This window comes from Eubalaena glacialis, chromosome 2, assembly GCF_028564815.1.
Source record: "Eubalaena glacialis isolate mEubGla1 chromosome 2, mEubGla1.1.hap2.+ XY, whole genome shotgun sequence".
In the NCBI taxonomy this organism is placed as follows: Eukaryota; Metazoa; Chordata; class Mammalia; order Artiodactyla; family Balaenidae; genus Eubalaena; species Eubalaena glacialis.
This window is the reverse complement of record NC_083717.1, coordinates 192,460,964-192,477,088: the sequence shown is the minus strand read 5'-3', so window position 1 is coordinate 192,477,088 and position 16,125 is coordinate 192,460,964. Positions and strand designations below refer to the sequence as shown.

General features: G+C 47.6%; 1 protein-coding gene across 1 annotated transcript in view; it reads right to left on the bottom strand.

Moving 5' to 3' along the window:
- DYNC1H1 (dynein cytoplasmic 1 heavy chain 1) overlaps positions 1-16,125 on the bottom strand; it is a 67,735-nt gene that overhangs the window by 38,898 nt on the left and 12,712 nt on the right. Inside the window, exons 6-16 of the mRNA XM_061181265.1 lie at positions 14,804-15,075; positions 14,485-14,712; positions 10,052-11,128; positions 9,154-9,333; positions 7,621-7,770; positions 5,817-5,963; positions 3,196-3,336; positions 2,669-2,845; positions 2,425-2,535; positions 2,222-2,341; positions 1,570-1,809 (exon numbers count right to left, since the gene is read on the bottom strand). Of these exons, the coding sequence (XP_061037248.1) occupies positions 1,570-1,809; positions 2,222-2,341; positions 2,425-2,535; positions 2,669-2,845; positions 3,196-3,336; positions 5,817-5,963; positions 7,621-7,770; positions 9,154-9,333; positions 10,052-11,128; positions 14,485-14,712; positions 14,804-15,075 (2,843 nt within the window). The remainder of the gene's footprint in view (positions 1-1,569; positions 1,810-2,221; positions 2,342-2,424; positions 2,536-2,668; positions 2,846-3,195; positions 3,337-5,816; positions 5,964-7,620; positions 7,771-9,153; positions 9,334-10,051; positions 11,129-14,484; positions 14,713-14,803; positions 15,076-16,125) is intronic.

Sequence of the window (16,125 nt, the reverse complement as noted above, 5' to 3'; positions counted from 1 at the left end):
GGTGGAGGGGGCCTGCTGGGTTTCTAGGATTTGTGATTCCTGGAACACGTCTACGCATGTAAACATTCAAAAGCTGTACCCTGGTGATGCGCGTCCGTTACTGGATGAACTTTTGCTTCCAGACTTGACACAGGAAAGGTGGAGCACCTCTCGACTCAGCCATCCCCTCACTAAGTGCCGTGGGAGATGGAAGAGAAGAGTCAGGACAGACCTGGGCCTGGAGCAGGACACTCCTGACCGAGGGGACAGGGCGCTTGGGGCTGCCAGCCATGCCCTCCCTGAGGTGCACAGTCGTCGTATCAGTTACCGAGAGAAGAAGGAAAAGGAAAGCACTGTTCTCACTGGAGGAGACTCTACTTCAGCCTTAACACTGTTTACACGCTTCCTCTCCATTCTGATAACCTTTGAGAATGACTACAGAAAATATCAAAGTTTTCACTGTAACACATTACTAGCAAGGTGAGGCAACAAAAGATATTCAAATTCCGGTGATCACACTCTTGTCTAGTGATCAGTACTCACTCCCCTGCACAGCCTGGAAGCACTGGCGTTAGCAAAAGCACAGCCTGCTTAACACCGGGGCCCCTCAGCCAAAATGAAACACAAGGCAGGACCTTGGGCCCAGCAGCACAGACAGGGCTGCAGGCAGGACAGAGGCCAACCCAGTAGACGTGGGGCGGCCAAATCAGCCCCCAGGACTGGTGCGGAGAACCTACATCCTCACTGCAAAACCAGACTGACGTTCAGAGCATTTCAAAACCCTTCCCCTTCTATGAGTACGTGTATGTCTAAGTTTGAATTCCACCCAGTGAGCCAGGCAGGCCGTGACCTACGTGCCTGAGCCCCACACTGGCCGTCCCCCTGCCTGGACGCCCCCTCGGCCACGGCATGCTTGCCAGCCCCTCCCTCAGCCTCCACATGTCAACCCCCTGCAGAGCAGGAAAGCACCAACACCCCTTTCCCGCGGCACGTATCACCATCTGACTTAAAACACATGTTCTTCTCGTTCACTCTTTACCCTCCGTGCCCCACTGGAGTGTAACTCCATGCAGGTAGGGCTCCTTTCTGGTCACCGCTGTATCTCTGCTGCCCAGAATGTAGTCGGTGCTCAATAAATACTTGAATGAACCCAGAGACCAGGGTGTGGCAGGTCCCGGTACAGAAAGCCGTAATGACCGCGACAATGACGTCACAGCTCAGGGCTGCCCCCCACCGCACAGACCTAGCAGTGGCGGCAGCGGGATGCTTGGCCTGTGTCCACGAGAAAGGAAATTCTAACTTCCGTCTATGCCTAAGTAAGAGGATAACTTACAAACAGAAAAACGTTAGTCTTTAAAACAATTCCCTGACTTAAGTGACTGTCATGAGGAGTTCCGGGTAAAAAGAGGTCTAAGTCGGCTTTCGTGTTTTCAAATCCACTACCTGCAAGTACTGCTCCTTTTAATTACAAGGGAAAGTCTTCATTCTGGAAAGCTAAGCCATGGCAGGGCCTTTTAAGTCTGAAAGCGGAGACGCCAGGTCACCTGCTGCCGGCTCGGAAGAAGCTGCGGCACCGGGGGCGAGACTCACCGTGACAGGCTTGGTCTTCTCCCAGTCGGTCAGCAGGTCGGTGGTGCGGCTCTCCACGGCCCGGTCCTCCTGGACGATCTTCATCTGCAGGTTCGCCACCTGCTGCTGGATGGCAGAGTCCTTCCGCCGCATGATGTCGTTGAAGGCTCCCCACTCGCCCTCGATGTTGTCAATGTAAAGCCAGGAAGGCGGGAACTGGAACCTTTGCTTTTCCAGCAAGCGCTGGCCGTTGCGGTAGAGCTTTGAGGGTTACAGAATACACTGAGCACTTTCCTTCACAAAGGCAGCAGAGACTGCTGTCAGATTCCCACGAACGGGAAGGCACCCCGCGGCTACGGAACACACGTGCTCCCCTCCCGACGGCGCCGTGGCCAGCCCCGTGACTGCTCCTGGTGGCACCGGGTGGCCCTGAGCAGGGTCTAAGCGCGCTGGAGCTGGGCGTCACACCCTCCTTCCAAATTATGAGAAGGTAATTCAAGTTTGAGGACTTGAAGGTCCACAACTACAGCAAAAGATTTTAAAAGACAGGAGCCTGTGGTTCTCAAACCCTGAAGCGCCTAAGAATCACCTGTCCACCCTTGCGAGCACGGCAGGGGAATGACAGAGACGCCCCGTGGACCCCACCTGAGACACAGCGAGGGACAGGGCTCACCTCGACTTGCTTTTCAAACTGCTTGATCTTCCGCTTCAGAGACTGCACGTAGGTGATGAAGGTCACGGCGTCCGAGGTGCTGGCCGTGTCCACTGAGTGTTGTTCCAGCTCCTGGCGGGACTGTCCGGAGAGAGCGCAGCGTTTAGCAGAGGGCCAAGGGGCGCCGGGGGGTCCACCACACGGGCAGGGTCCTGCCTCCTCACCTTGGAGATCTGGGAGTGGAACTCTGTCATGTTGGAGCCGAGCATCTGCCCGAATTTGCTGAGGACCTCCTTATGCCAAGAGTCGTACTTCAGGTTCACCTTAGACTGGACCTACAGGTGAAGGAGCGCGCGACAATGGATCAGCGAGTCTTTCTCGCTGGAGTGTTTATGCTTCAGCTTCATTTCAGTCAGACGTTGCCGTCCCAGCTCCCCGGACGCCTTTCAATGAGACAGCAGAGCTCACCTTGCCGTAGTCTATGACTACTGGTCCAAACTCTTTCTTGGTCTCTGCATTGTCAAAGGTTCCTCGGGCCTTCCTTATCTGCACCAAGAGAGCCTGCCACTTGTTGAGATCTTCCCCGAGTCTGTTATAGATGTTCTCAGCTTGCATGTCCCACAAACACTGATACTGAAGCCAAACCTGCAAGTGAAGAAGAACATAGTTAAATACTACAGTTTGATTCTTCATTTTGTAAAATATTAACATATATTTTCATATTCTGTTACAAGGCTCAGGTTCTTTCATCGCCGTTAGGAAAACTCTCACTTCAAATTCTCAGAATTTTCCTATCAAAAGAGAATAGTTTCCTGTTCTCCAAAATGATTAATATCTCACAGGGTTTGCCCTATTGTTCACTCCTTGTTTTAAGACAGCAAATATTACCTCATCGTTCACATTACATATAATCAAGACCTTTTAGCTCCATATTCATTAAATCTCATACTCCTAAGTGTGTAAGACGACATATTTGAATGAAATTAGCTTCTCACCTTGACATACTGCTCGACTTCAGTTACGATGCCCATGACCGCAGAATAGGATTCCTCCAGGGCAACGGGGCCATCTGGCATCCGTGTTAGAGCATTCCGGTAGAATTTCTCTTCTTCGGTCAGTTCGTAGTGGACACCCACCTAAACAAACAAAGCCGGAAATGAACGCAGGTAGTGCGCACAAAAATGTGAATCTCAGTCACTTTCACTTAATTAAAATAAACCGAAAGAAACTGTATTTAAGGGATAACATTCACTTATCCCAGTCACAGGTAACCAGAAGCCTACTTATAACTCCTCAAACCAATGAAAGGAACATCAACCACAAGCCAGAAGATGTGGCGTCACGATTGGCACAAGGCAAAAACAGTTAGAGAGCAGGCGAGCCCTAGGAGCAGAGAGCCCGGCGCCCCAGAGCGGGGCCCTGCAAGACCTGAGCCTCTCATCCAAGAAGGCAGGACTGAAGGTGGCGCCTAAGAGAGCTTGAGATGACCACGACCAAGTGTTTACACCAACGTGGATGCTGGAACCCGCGACACAGTCATTCGTTTGTTTCAACCATTTGTGGGCTGTCACGTGCCAGGCACTGTTGTAGGTACAACAAACAGACAAAAACCTCTGCTCACATAGATATACATTCTGTGGGAGGAGAGAGACAACTAAGGGAAAAGCAAAATACACAGCATGTCACAGGGTGAGCAGTGCCATGAGGAAAGCAGGGAGGAGGGGGCGAGGGGATGCGGGTGCAGGGAGGATGTCTTTTGAGCAGGGGAGTCAGGGAAGGCCTCACCGAGGAGGTAACGCGTGGGCAGAGGCCAGGAGGTGGAGGGAGGGAGCCTTGTGAGTATTTGCTCCCGGGGCTTCGAAGCAAGGGGATCAGCAAGTGCAAAGGCTCGGGGGCAGGAGTCCGCCCAGCGCACGTGAGGATGAGCAAGAGCCCAGCGCGGCTGCAGCAGAGCCGCGAGGGGAGAAGCAGGTCAGGGAGGCGGTGTGTCACGTGGGGCCCAGCAAGGCACCGTGGTGGGTGAGACAGGAAGCCGTTAACGGGCTCCGAAAAGAGAAGCGTCAGGGCTAACACACAGTTTTAAGACGCACTCGGGCTGCTGTGTTGACAACAGATTGTAGGGGGCAAAAGCAGACACAGAGAGACCAGTCAGGAGGGGGCTTAAATAATCCGACGGAGGGATTATGGTACCTTGGACGGTGGTAGCGCTGGATGTGGTAAGAAACAGATTAGAGTTAATTTTTTTAATATTTTTAAATTAATTAATTAACTTATTTATTTTTGGCTGCGCCGGGTCTTCGTTGCTGCACGCGGGCTTTCTCTAGTTGCGGCGAGCGGGGGCTACTCTTTGTTGCGGTGCACGGGCTTCTCATTGCTGTGGCTTCTCTTGTTATGGAGCACGGGCTCTAGGCACAGGGGCTTCAGTAGTTGTGGCTCGCGGGCTCTAGAGCACAGGCTCAGTAGTTGTGGCGCACGGGCTTAGTTGCTCCATGGCACGTAGGATCTTCCCCGACCAGGGATCGAACCCGTGTCCCCTGCATTGGCAGGCAGATTCTTAACCACTGAGCCACCAGGGAAGTCCCGATTAGGGTTAATTTTGAACATAGCGACAGTGGGCGTCCAGGAGCAGGTTGGAGGATGGGAAAGAAAAGACTGGGGGAGGAGCAAATCTGAGGGAGGGGACTGAGAGATAAGTCCAGTTTGACACGTCCATCAGGTGGTCACATGGAGACACCAAGGAGGCAGAGGGACAGGCAGTCTGGAGTTCAGGAAAAGGCCTGGCTGGAGACAGGAACACGGAGTTGTGCGCACCCGGCTGGTATTTAAAGCCAACAGGCCGGATGAGACACAGAGAGAGTAGGGTGGAGACGGCGCTGAACACGTAGAGCCAGTGAAGCAGGTGGGCCAGGGAGGTGGAGGAAAGCCAGGAGAGCCAGCAAAAAGAGTGTGGCAAGGAGGGGGCAGGAAAAAGAGAACTGAGCTTACGTTCACAGTTAAGAAAAGAGACACACTTCCGGATAGGATCACTGTTTTCTAGAAAAGTCGGTTACAGCAGAGGTTGTGGAATATGTTTATTTGAAAACCACTGGTCCTATTTAGAAGTAATATTGCCTAGAGACCAGGGACTAAATGCAACGGTCTCTTGAGTTTTCCTTTTGCTCTAGGAGTGTCCTAATAAGAGCGTACTATATCTGGGATTTGCTTTAAAATAATCTGCTGCTGGGGGGTGGGGAAGGGAATATAATGAAACAAAATTGGCCACATGTTGATAAATAAAGCGGAGTGGTGTGAGCTCATATGATTCCCTCTGCTTTTGTGTATGTTTGCAAATTCCCATAATAAAATGCAAGTGGGAGGGTGGGCAGGGAAAAGCAGGAGTTAAAGTTCCCAAAGAAGTTCACGGAGGGAATTTCTAAGAGACCACTGACACCAGAGCTCCAAACCCGACTGTGTGGAAAAGTAACTACTGGGAAAAACGTCAGGTCACACAAAGCTTCCTCCAGCTTTCCCTCAGAGTGCCGAGCTGAGGTCTGGAGTTTGAAAAGACGCGTCAAGAGCTCTTTAAAGAGGCGCGTGGCGGTGGAGTCCCAGAGTGAGAGGGAGGCGCGGAGCTCACCTGGTACCTCTGACTCTGGATCCTGGGGAGAGACAGCACCACCATCTTCCAGGCGAACATCTCCTGGTACAGCTTGTACCTGCACTCCTCGATTGGCGGGTTCAAATAGATGACCTGGTTGGTTATTCTCAGCTCATGAACGACATTCTATGAAGCAAAGATTTCATTTTTACTCAGCAGTCTATTTCAGTAAAATGGCTTTGATATAGAACATTTTCTCTCTCTAATTATTAAACTACTTCCGTCTGAACCACAAAGTCTGTTACTTTATTAACAGACCCGGTCTTCCCTGACTTCATGTTTGTGGTCTGTGCCCTCCCCAAAGGAAGAGGAGGTCAGAGGGCAGGCCCCGCTTGGGTCCTTCCTGGGTCCCCCAGTGCCTGGGTGTCATACACACAACAGGTGCTCAGTGAAGCACCATCGGATCTGACGTGCGTGATGATCTCTGGACACGAGGACCTCGCGACCTGAGAAACCAGTGGCACGAGGCCGATTTTACTGATGTATGTTTACAAGTCGGGGTCAGTCTGTGCCACCTGCCAGTGCTTTAAGCTAATGGAGAATTCCAGCTCAGTCTCCACTAGATACTGTATCCACTCAGACACACTCACTGGCTTTTCTGCATCTCAGTATTTTAAAAAGTACACTCTGGGGATGAATATCTGTAATATTCCAAAGTGAAAACCTTTTTCAAGCATAAAAGCGGAAAAAAAAAAGAAAAGGTATAAAGTCTGCGTAGAAAATAAAAAGCCAATTGTTTCTCCCAGATCAAAGTTTTTACTTGCCCAGTTCTTCCAGGCTTGTTTTGTGAGACCTTTTTATTGGTAAATGTAACACACATACTGTAAACTACATAAAACTAACACATGGCTTAATGAATTAGTGTAAGGTGGACAGCTTTATAACTACCACCCACGACAGGAGACAGGGACCTACTTGCAGAGTCGGAACAGAACTTTCTGGAAAGCTTGCTAGGCCCCAGTTGACCACTCCTTCACACGAATGGGAAATAGCTGGCTTGGAGACAAAGACTGCTGTCCAGTGTGCTGACCAGTGTGCTACTGCATTCTCCCACAAGAATTCGATTCAGATTTTTGTGAAAACACTGACATTTTAGGGTCATAGTCTGAACATCTGCTTGTAGCAGATTATCATGTTCAGTTCTGGAAATGATTTCTTACATATCATATATGCTTGGAAAGCAGAGATTTTTTTTTCCCAGTGTAAATTTATTTCTAAATATTATTTCCTATTAAAAAAAACTTCTGTTTTTGAAACTATTTTAGACTTATAAGGGAGTTCTAAGGCAAGTATGAAGAGTTTCCATACACCCTCACCAGCTTCCTCTAATGTGGTGTAATTTCCAAAACGAAGACGTCAGCACTGATACAATACTAGGAACTGAAACACTGACTTCAGCCCGATTCCCCAGGATCTAATGAGGACGCACATCACAGTTACTTGCCACAGCTCCTCACTCCCTTCCAGTCTGTGACATTTTCTCAGTTTTTCCTGTCTCTCTCTCATGACCTTGGCATTCTGGTGTCCTGCAGGATGGCCCTCCACCTGGGTTTGCCTGACGTTTTCCTCATGGTTACTGGGGGAAGACCACAGGGGTGAAGAGCCCTTCTCATCACACCACAGGTGACACCACACATCTCCCCTGGGATGCTGACTTGGGTCAGCTGGGCGTGGTGGCACCTGTCAGGTTTCTCCACTGTAAAGTGACCTTTTCCCTGGTAGTTTTTAAGAGGAGAACCTTGTTTAATTTACTATCGAATCGGCTGCCCTGGGAAATACTGACCTTGATCTTCGGCTCTCCTCCAGGTTTGTGACTAACTTGAGGTGCGTCCGTATCCATGTCAACCTCTGCTTTATCCTCAGCTTGTCCAAGAAGCACCTGGGTCCAAGCTCTCAGGCCAGCTTGCAGGCGGACGCCCAGTATTCTTTCAATCTACAGAGAAAACATGTCCAAGAACAGTGTTTCTTCCAAAAGTTAGCTCACAGAGCACGTTAACGGAAAGCCGATGTTTTAGGTCCAGGACGAACTGTTTCTGACTACAAGCCTTCACCCCTGCTTCTCAGCCTCATTTCCTCACCTTCCAGCCTCAGATCACCGTCTACTAGGCTGACTGTGCTTTCCACTTGCAGGATCCCCACTTATAAGTGATAAAGATATTAACACAAACACAGCAGATGAGCGAAGGTCTTGATATTTGTTCGGTATGATAGACAATTTACAAAACAAAAGCATTTTCCTGGTAGCCTCAGAGATGAAACTAGAAAACTATAACTTGGAGATTAAACAATTTTCTTTTTCTTTTCAAAACTGAGGCATAATTGACATGAACATTATTAGTTTTGGATATACGACATAATGATTCAATATTGGTATATATTGCAAAATGATCACCACAATAAGTCTAGTTCACATCCGTCACCAAACAGTGACCATTTTCTTTCAACAAGTAAAGAAGAAAGCCAGAATTCTCTTCTGATCTGTAACGAGACAAATAGATTTCCTATGACTAGGATGTCTGTATGTCTTGTTTAGCGCCTGGCCACACAACCATCCTGGGAATGCTGCGAGGGCGGCTTGAGATAAACTGGGACTTGCAGTCGATTCAGAAGAGGGGGGCCTGTGAACTTTCACTCTGTTTGGGTCCCACTGGTGGATACACTGCAACTTCTGTATCCATTTTAAAGGAGAAAACCTGTGACCCACACACAACAACTTCAGAACTGACCAACTACCATCTGTTCCCTGAGTGACCTCTGCCATAAAACATCCTCCTTCTAGAGACTTCACAGCTGCACTCTGACATCCACCAACGAGAAAGCCACATGGGGTGGTAAGTATGCTTCAAACACACACACACACACACACACACACACACACACACACCCCTACACGGGTGAGCCAAGATCCCCTCCACCAGGAATAAGAGGTTCTTGGATGCTGGGTGGGATGGTGGAGGGGGACAAGGTGGTCAGAGAAGGGTGCCAGGAGAAGAGGGCCCGGAAGAACCACCTAAATTATCAGCAGAGCAGGGAAGGGCAAGTAGGAGGTTGTTAAATACCCAGAAAATAGAGAGAACTCTTTCTCCTCCCCCATAGCTCCCTGCTTCCAACTCACGAAGAAGGTGACTATGGCCAACACCACCGTTCAGCTCTGTCATTAGCTACACGGGGTTTCTGGAGAGAGCTGGACCGTCACTGGTAACGTCTAGGGAAACACGTGCTTCTCGGCGACAAACTCATCAGCTATGGAACAGCGCCCAGCCTACGCAGACAGCAGACAAGTGGGCAGCACTGTGCGTAACAGCCCCGTACCCACCTCCATGTCCAGCTTGTTGACCCAGATGGGCAGGTTGGAGTAGGAGTGCAGGTTGAGGTCGTCCACGGCCTTCTGCACTCTGTTCAGGATCTCGGAGAAAGTCTTATGATCATACATGCAAGTCTCCAGGGACCGGACTTCCAGGTCTATTTTTTCCTCAATAATCAGCAGATCATCCACCTAAGGAAGGTATATTTAGTATTTAAAACACCCACTCACTCTATTCCTTTATCTTACGTATATTCTTCTCAATTAATAAATGTCCGAGGCAGAGAAGTTCTCCCACAAATAGCTAATCCTACGTGTTGGCATGAGAACACACCTGTGTCTCTGTGGAGGAAGGGAAACGTATGGAAACAAGCAGCCTCCCCCCTTGCCCGCTCCTGCTCCCGGGAGGGGTGACCTCTGACTGTCAGTTTGGGAGCAGGACACCAACGCGCTCCGCTCAGCACTTTCCCTCGCTGGGAGCCGGCCGCGCACCAGACCAGTGGACTCTGTCCTGCTCGCAGTGGCAGGCGCAGGGCCAGGAGGTGGCAGCTGGGCAGCTGGGCGAGGGCCTGGGGAGGAGGTCCAGGTCTGGGGCAGACTGACCGCAAGCACCACGACTGTAGATCGAGAGCCCATTCTCCACGCAGCTTTACCAGTAATAAAGCTCTCGTGCCCTTCACCTCTCTACTGGTTTCCTACCTGAACTCGGGCTGTCACTTGACGGCTTCCCTAAAGCCGCAACAGCATCCAGCAGCCCGGAGAGTGAAAGGCTGTTTTCTCCCTCTCAGGGACTCGGCCCTAAGCTGTAGGGATCACGCGTGCCCTCTGCGGGGGAGCTAATGTATTAACTGATCAGCCACCACTGGGTTTAGCTCATTCCCCGGACGTGGAGGATGAAAGCAGAACACACCTTTTCTTGGAAGTTGAAGACAGTCTCCGCTAAGCGCTGCACGTAGGGGTCGAGCTTGTAGGACTCCCACACCAAGGCGATACCCTCCGCGATCAGAGCCTGCACCTCCTTTTTCAAGCCTGCGACCAGCAGGGAGATGGTGTTGCGCTCCTCCACCTTCTCACACGTGCGTTCGTAGGTCCGAACGCTCTCGATCAGCGAGATGGCAAACGGGTAGAGCTGGTTTGCTTGGTGAGCCTTGTTCACAATCGCCAGCGGGACTCGGAAACCGAGCCACTTGAGGTTTCGAACTTCTTTGGAGAGTGTGATAATCTCGGGGAGGAAGTTAACCTTCAGCTTGAGGACGTTTCCGGACCGGCCCCGGACGCGCGTGCTCTCGATGGTGAAGATGCGGCCCGAGACGCCCAGGTTGCGCTGCTGCACCTTGCGGGCCCAGTCGTCGAAGATCTCCTGCGTGTTGAGCTTCATGCGGAAGCTGTCTCCGTCCTGCTTCAGCTTCTGCCCCTCCACGTGGTTCTCCCAGCCCTTGCCCAGCACGTCCTCCACGCGCTTCATGTAGGCCGTCAGCTGTCGGTCGATCTGCTTCGCCCAAATGATGGAGCCCGACACCGGTGGCAGGTCGCGCACGTGGCTCATCTTACACGCCTGGCTCTGCGGGTACTGGACCTTGAACTTGTCGTGCAGAGACTCGATGTCGTCCTTCACACGCTGGATCAGCTGGGTCTGGTACTCGCGGATGGCCCCACGGATGTGAGGCCTGACAAACAGCGCGTTGAACCTGGAGAAAATCCTGAACATCTCATTGGCGTTCTTGGCCGTGCCGAGCTGATCTCGAAGGCGAGCGGTGATCCGGGTCTCCACCCTGTCGATCCTCTCGTCGTATCTCTTCATCGCAGCCTCCCAGGCCTCCGTGCCCTCTTTGGAGACGTCGAGCCCGTCCACTTCCTTGACGTTCTCGTAAGCGAGGTTGACCTCCTCTATGGCATTCGCGTCAGCAGCATCAAAGAGAACCTCGGCTACTTTCATGTCTTGGGGTTCGGGCACCTCTCCTTGGTTCTGCTGTGCAACTGCTGTGACCTGGAAGGAGAGGATTCGTAACAAAAAAGGTCTGCCAAATGAAGACTCATCCTGCTGCACATAAGCAGCACACACCACACAAAATGACCCGTCCACCACGGAGGTTCAACGTTTAGTCACACATTTTACAACCACAGCTCAACAAGACCATGTAAGACACTATATGGTATGTTCTAACTCTGTGCTGGAAAGATCTTCTGACAATGTAGTTTCGTTGCTTAAGCTAAAAGAACATGTCTTAAAACCTGGGTTTGGGGTTCTTCCCTCTTCAGTGTTTAGACTATGATTAAAATTGCATTGGAAAGCTCAGGAATTCACAGGAGTGCTACGTACAAACTCAGTATCCAACATGCTTTTCCTTTTTTTTTTTTTAAACTTTAAATTATAATCCATCGGTCCATGCCACAGCAGAGGGACAAATAAAGTGCTACAGTAACTGAGAAGAGTCCATTCAGTTCCCTTCATGCTACTGGAGAGACAGCAGAGTACACACAGGATCTTTGCCTCAGGAAATGTTAAGACTTCCAGGCATATCTCAGGTCCACACTCTCACAGAATTATAACGCTAGGCAGGGGTCTTGATCTGGGGTCCACAGATGCCTCGGATGAAACTCAGACAGTCTGTGAATTTGTTCGGGGAAAATCATTATTTTCACTAACTCCCTAATTAAATTTAGCATTTCCTTCAATTATGAATGTGGGCTACAGCCACAGTTGTTCACAGTTGATGACTCTGTCATCAATAAATCCTGCCTCATCACATTACAGTTGTACACATCCTAAGATCTTGTTTATGTTCACTACTTCAAAATTATGGTATTAGGCCTGTCACTAGGTCTTGCTCTTTTATGTGTTCATGGAGAAGCACACAGATTACTAGATCACAACTTCAAAACTGTTGACAACTGTTTACTTGTAAACCTGTGCGTTTTAGTTTATGTATTTAAAAACATTCTGAGGACTCCGGGTGATGACACTGTAGGAGCAAAAACTGGGCACAGTGAGTAAGCAGCCGTTTCAGGACAATGGAAAACAAGCCATGGCAGCCAGCACCTTGAGCTGTGTTTGTATCAGGTAAGAGCAGTGAGCTGACGGCCGTCCTGCCTGGAGGGGCTCCCATCCGCCAGCTCAGGCAGGAAAACCCGCAGCTTTGCAGGTGGGAGCACAACAGCAATAAGCATAAAGGGGAGATTCTGGAAAAGACAGCCTGACAAGGGCCGAGGCACTGAATTACACGGACACACTGGGGAGTCCTGCAAGAATGAAAAGTCTGGGCAGATTTACAACTTGCTGTCAACCAAGAATTCTATAACCGGTGAAACTATCCTTCAAATATGAGAGTGAAATATTTTTCCCAATAAACAAGAAATGAGGGAAACTGTTGCCAGCAAACCTACAGAACAAGAAATACTAAAGAAAGTCCTTTAGGCTAAAGAGATAAGACAGCAGAGAGTAACTTAGGCCATAGGAAGGAATGAAGAGAACTGGAAAATATAAATCGGGGACAAACGTAAAAGATTGTATTATTATTTTTCTTTTCTTCTCCTGATTTTTCTAAGATAAATATGACTGTTTAAAACAAAACTTGTAACACTGTATTGCTGGGTTTACAATATATGTAATAGGTATGTAATATATATGTATGGGAAGAACAGTGTTATTTCCACTGTTATAAATATGACAAGCAGGAGGAGACAGAGCTATACTGGTTATGAGGTTCAGTCAGTATTGAGTATATCATGATAAATTAAAGATCTATAGTAATCCCTAGAGAAATCACTAAAAAAGAAAATTCAAAGAAATACAGCTACAAGTCTATAGAGGAATTAAAATGATATACTAGGGGCTTCCCTGGTTGCGCAGTGGTTGGGAATCTGCCTGCCAATGCAGGGGACACGGGTTCGAGCCCTGGTCTGGGAAGATTCCATATACCGCGGAGCAACTAGGCCCATGAGCCACAATTACTGAGCCTGCGCGTCTGGAGCCTGTGCTCCACAACAAGAGAGGCCACGACGGTGAGAGGCCCGCGCACCGCGATGAAGAGTGGCCCCCGCTTGCCACAACTAGAGAAAGCCCTTGCACAGAAACGAAGACCCAACACAGCCAAAAAATAAAATAAATAATACACTGATGTAGTGTTATAGCTTTAAAAAAAAAAAAATGATATACTAAAAATAACACAAAAGAAGGCAGTACAGGAACAGAGAAACAACAAAAATGAGACGAATGGAAAACAAATAGCAAATGGCAGGTCTAAATCCAACCATATCAATAATTATATTAAATGTGAACAGACTAAGTCGTCCAAGACCGTTCTGAGAATGTATGCCTGCACACGTGAGTTTATTATACATTTTACAAATATAAAGGACGTACATATACCATATGGTTTACAAACAAAAAGAAAGCAGACGATGATCTTTTAAAACAATTATATCTGAGAAGAGGGACGTGGCAAAAAAGGGTCGAGACACCCTAGGCCAGAACGAATCAGCCCCAGTCTCAAGTCTCTCATGGACACAATAAAGGGTTAACATTTAGACCAACACACGCACACGTGTACACATAAATTAGTACCGCACTGAGTAAAAAGATGCCGAGGATGCATTATTAACAACCTGCTCCACCCTGAAAAGAAGGCACTCCTAATCGGAGCATGAACCTTTCTAGATGGCATAATTTCTAGGCTGGATCCCCCCCATCCCAACTAACAGCTTATTACAAAATTTTCAAACTACAGGAGGGTAGAAAGAATTCTAGACTGAATACCCATATACCGCCACCTAGAGCCTATAATTAACATCAACCAATTAACATTGGCTCTATATTGGCTTTAGCCTACATCTATCCATTTACCAACTCCTCTACCTATAAGTATTTCTGGACTGGGTTTTTTAAAGGGAGAAAAGCATTGGTGAAGAAGAGTGGTGAACTGAGAAGAGATAAAAAAGCACGAACAAAGAAAAGGAGTCATTTAATTCTTTTAATAAATCTGAGGCAAATGCAATTATTATCCACATTTTAGAGATAAGGGGTCTGGGGAAAAGGTTAAATAATGTGCCCCAGGCATATGGCTAGTTCAATGGTGGGATTAGGATTTAATCCCCACGACGTCTGGCTCTGGGGTCCATGCAATTTGGGGATGCGGATTAATCAATGGAGAATGTTAAAGATTTGAACTGAAACACTATGATTCAGAATCACTAGATCTTAAAGATTACAGTGACGGGTGAAAACGGAGCTAAAGAAGTACTTCACAGTATAAAACAGAAACAAATAGTTAAATCTAAAAAAAAAAAAGAGAGAGAGGGTCATTCAAACAATGCACATACGGATTTTTAGAATGTGAATCACACCTGCGGCCTCAGGACCCTGACAATGACAGCTCTCAGCTGCTCGTGCTGGCGTCTAAACTTCCTCATCTGGTCAAGGCGAGCCTGAAGCTTCCTGTGAGCAGGGTTGATCCGCCACACCATCTTCAGGTTTTCTTCCCTTTTCCTTTTGACAATGTCTCTCAACAACACCTGGAGTTTCTCATATTCGTCATCCCAAGTCTGAAAGACTTCAAAGCACGCGACCATAACCTGATACGTAATTTAAGAAAGGAAGTTTACTGTTAAAGCATATTTTCATCTCAGTGCCCTCAGGCTGGTTTTCTGATATATTACAACTCACTTTTTCAAATTCTTCATAAGCAACATGCATCAGTTTCCTAGTGCCCAGCACTTTGAGTAATTGAGAACTCAAGTCTCTTGAAATCGCCTCCACCAAACGCAGTGCCCTCTGAATGGGGTATTTCGTGTTTCGGATCTTTCTCAGATGGGTGAAAATTGCAACAAGTGCCTGCCTTATCTTGTCCAGCTCAGTGGCAGACAGCAAGTCATTCAAAGGAAAATCTTTCATCAGAGGATTGTAGTCATTCACAGTTTCCAAAGCCTGTTTCAGACCTAGATTAACAGAGAAACAGTTAATGGTTTTCACATGAAGTGATACAACTATAATGTTGTTATATGTCAGTTACACCACAATGAAAAAAAACAGAAAGATATTTCTTTTAGGTTTAAATACTGGTTAAGTAAACTAAAGTATATCCTCACAACAGAACGTTTTGATGTTGCAAAAGATTTAGTGACACAGAAATTGTGCTATTTGAAAGAAAAGAATGTTATTAACAAGATAATCCCAGTGTGGTCTCATTTTTGCTTTTTTAAGAATATCAGTCAACTCATATGCACTCCAAAGGCTATGAGTGGTAGCCCCAAAGATTTCATCTTTTTTTGCTTTCTATATTATCTAAACATTCTAGTAATACCACTTTAGTTTTTTTTTTTAACATCTTTATTGGAGTATAGTTGCTTTACAATGGTGTGTTGGTTTCTGCTGTATAACAAAGTGAATCAGCTATACACATACATATATCCCCATATCCCCTCCCTCTTGCATCTCCCACCACTTTAGTTTTAAAAAACTAGAATTTTGTCATCCTTAAGAACAGTAAAATTTAAATTTTATACCCATGGCTCAAGTTAGGGGAATGTATTATGGACATGGAATCACAGAAAAACCTGGCTCCTGGTCTATTTTTTTTTTTTTTTACTTCCTCTGGCATAAGATTTACAAAAGAAATGTATGAGGAAAGAAATAAAGGTTTCAGAGGTATTAAAAAATTCAAGGTATACATTTCAGTACTAGTGAGTGCCCATATCCTAGTGAATGTATGCAGTATGATCAAAGTAACTGGAAGGTTTCCACCCGGAATTCCCTCTAACATTTAAAATGTGGGCACCACAACCTTTTTTGGAGGGGAAGGAAAAGAACATGACAACTACTGCAGTCCTGATGACTTGTTCTAACACGTCTCTGGTGGGCACAGAGTGGTAGAGCAACGTCCACCCCTGGCCGGTCATTCCACATTTGTGTGCCTGGTACATGCTCATTCAACATCACTCCCCCTGCTGCCCGTTCAGAAAATAACTTTATCTTGACCACTTTTCAGA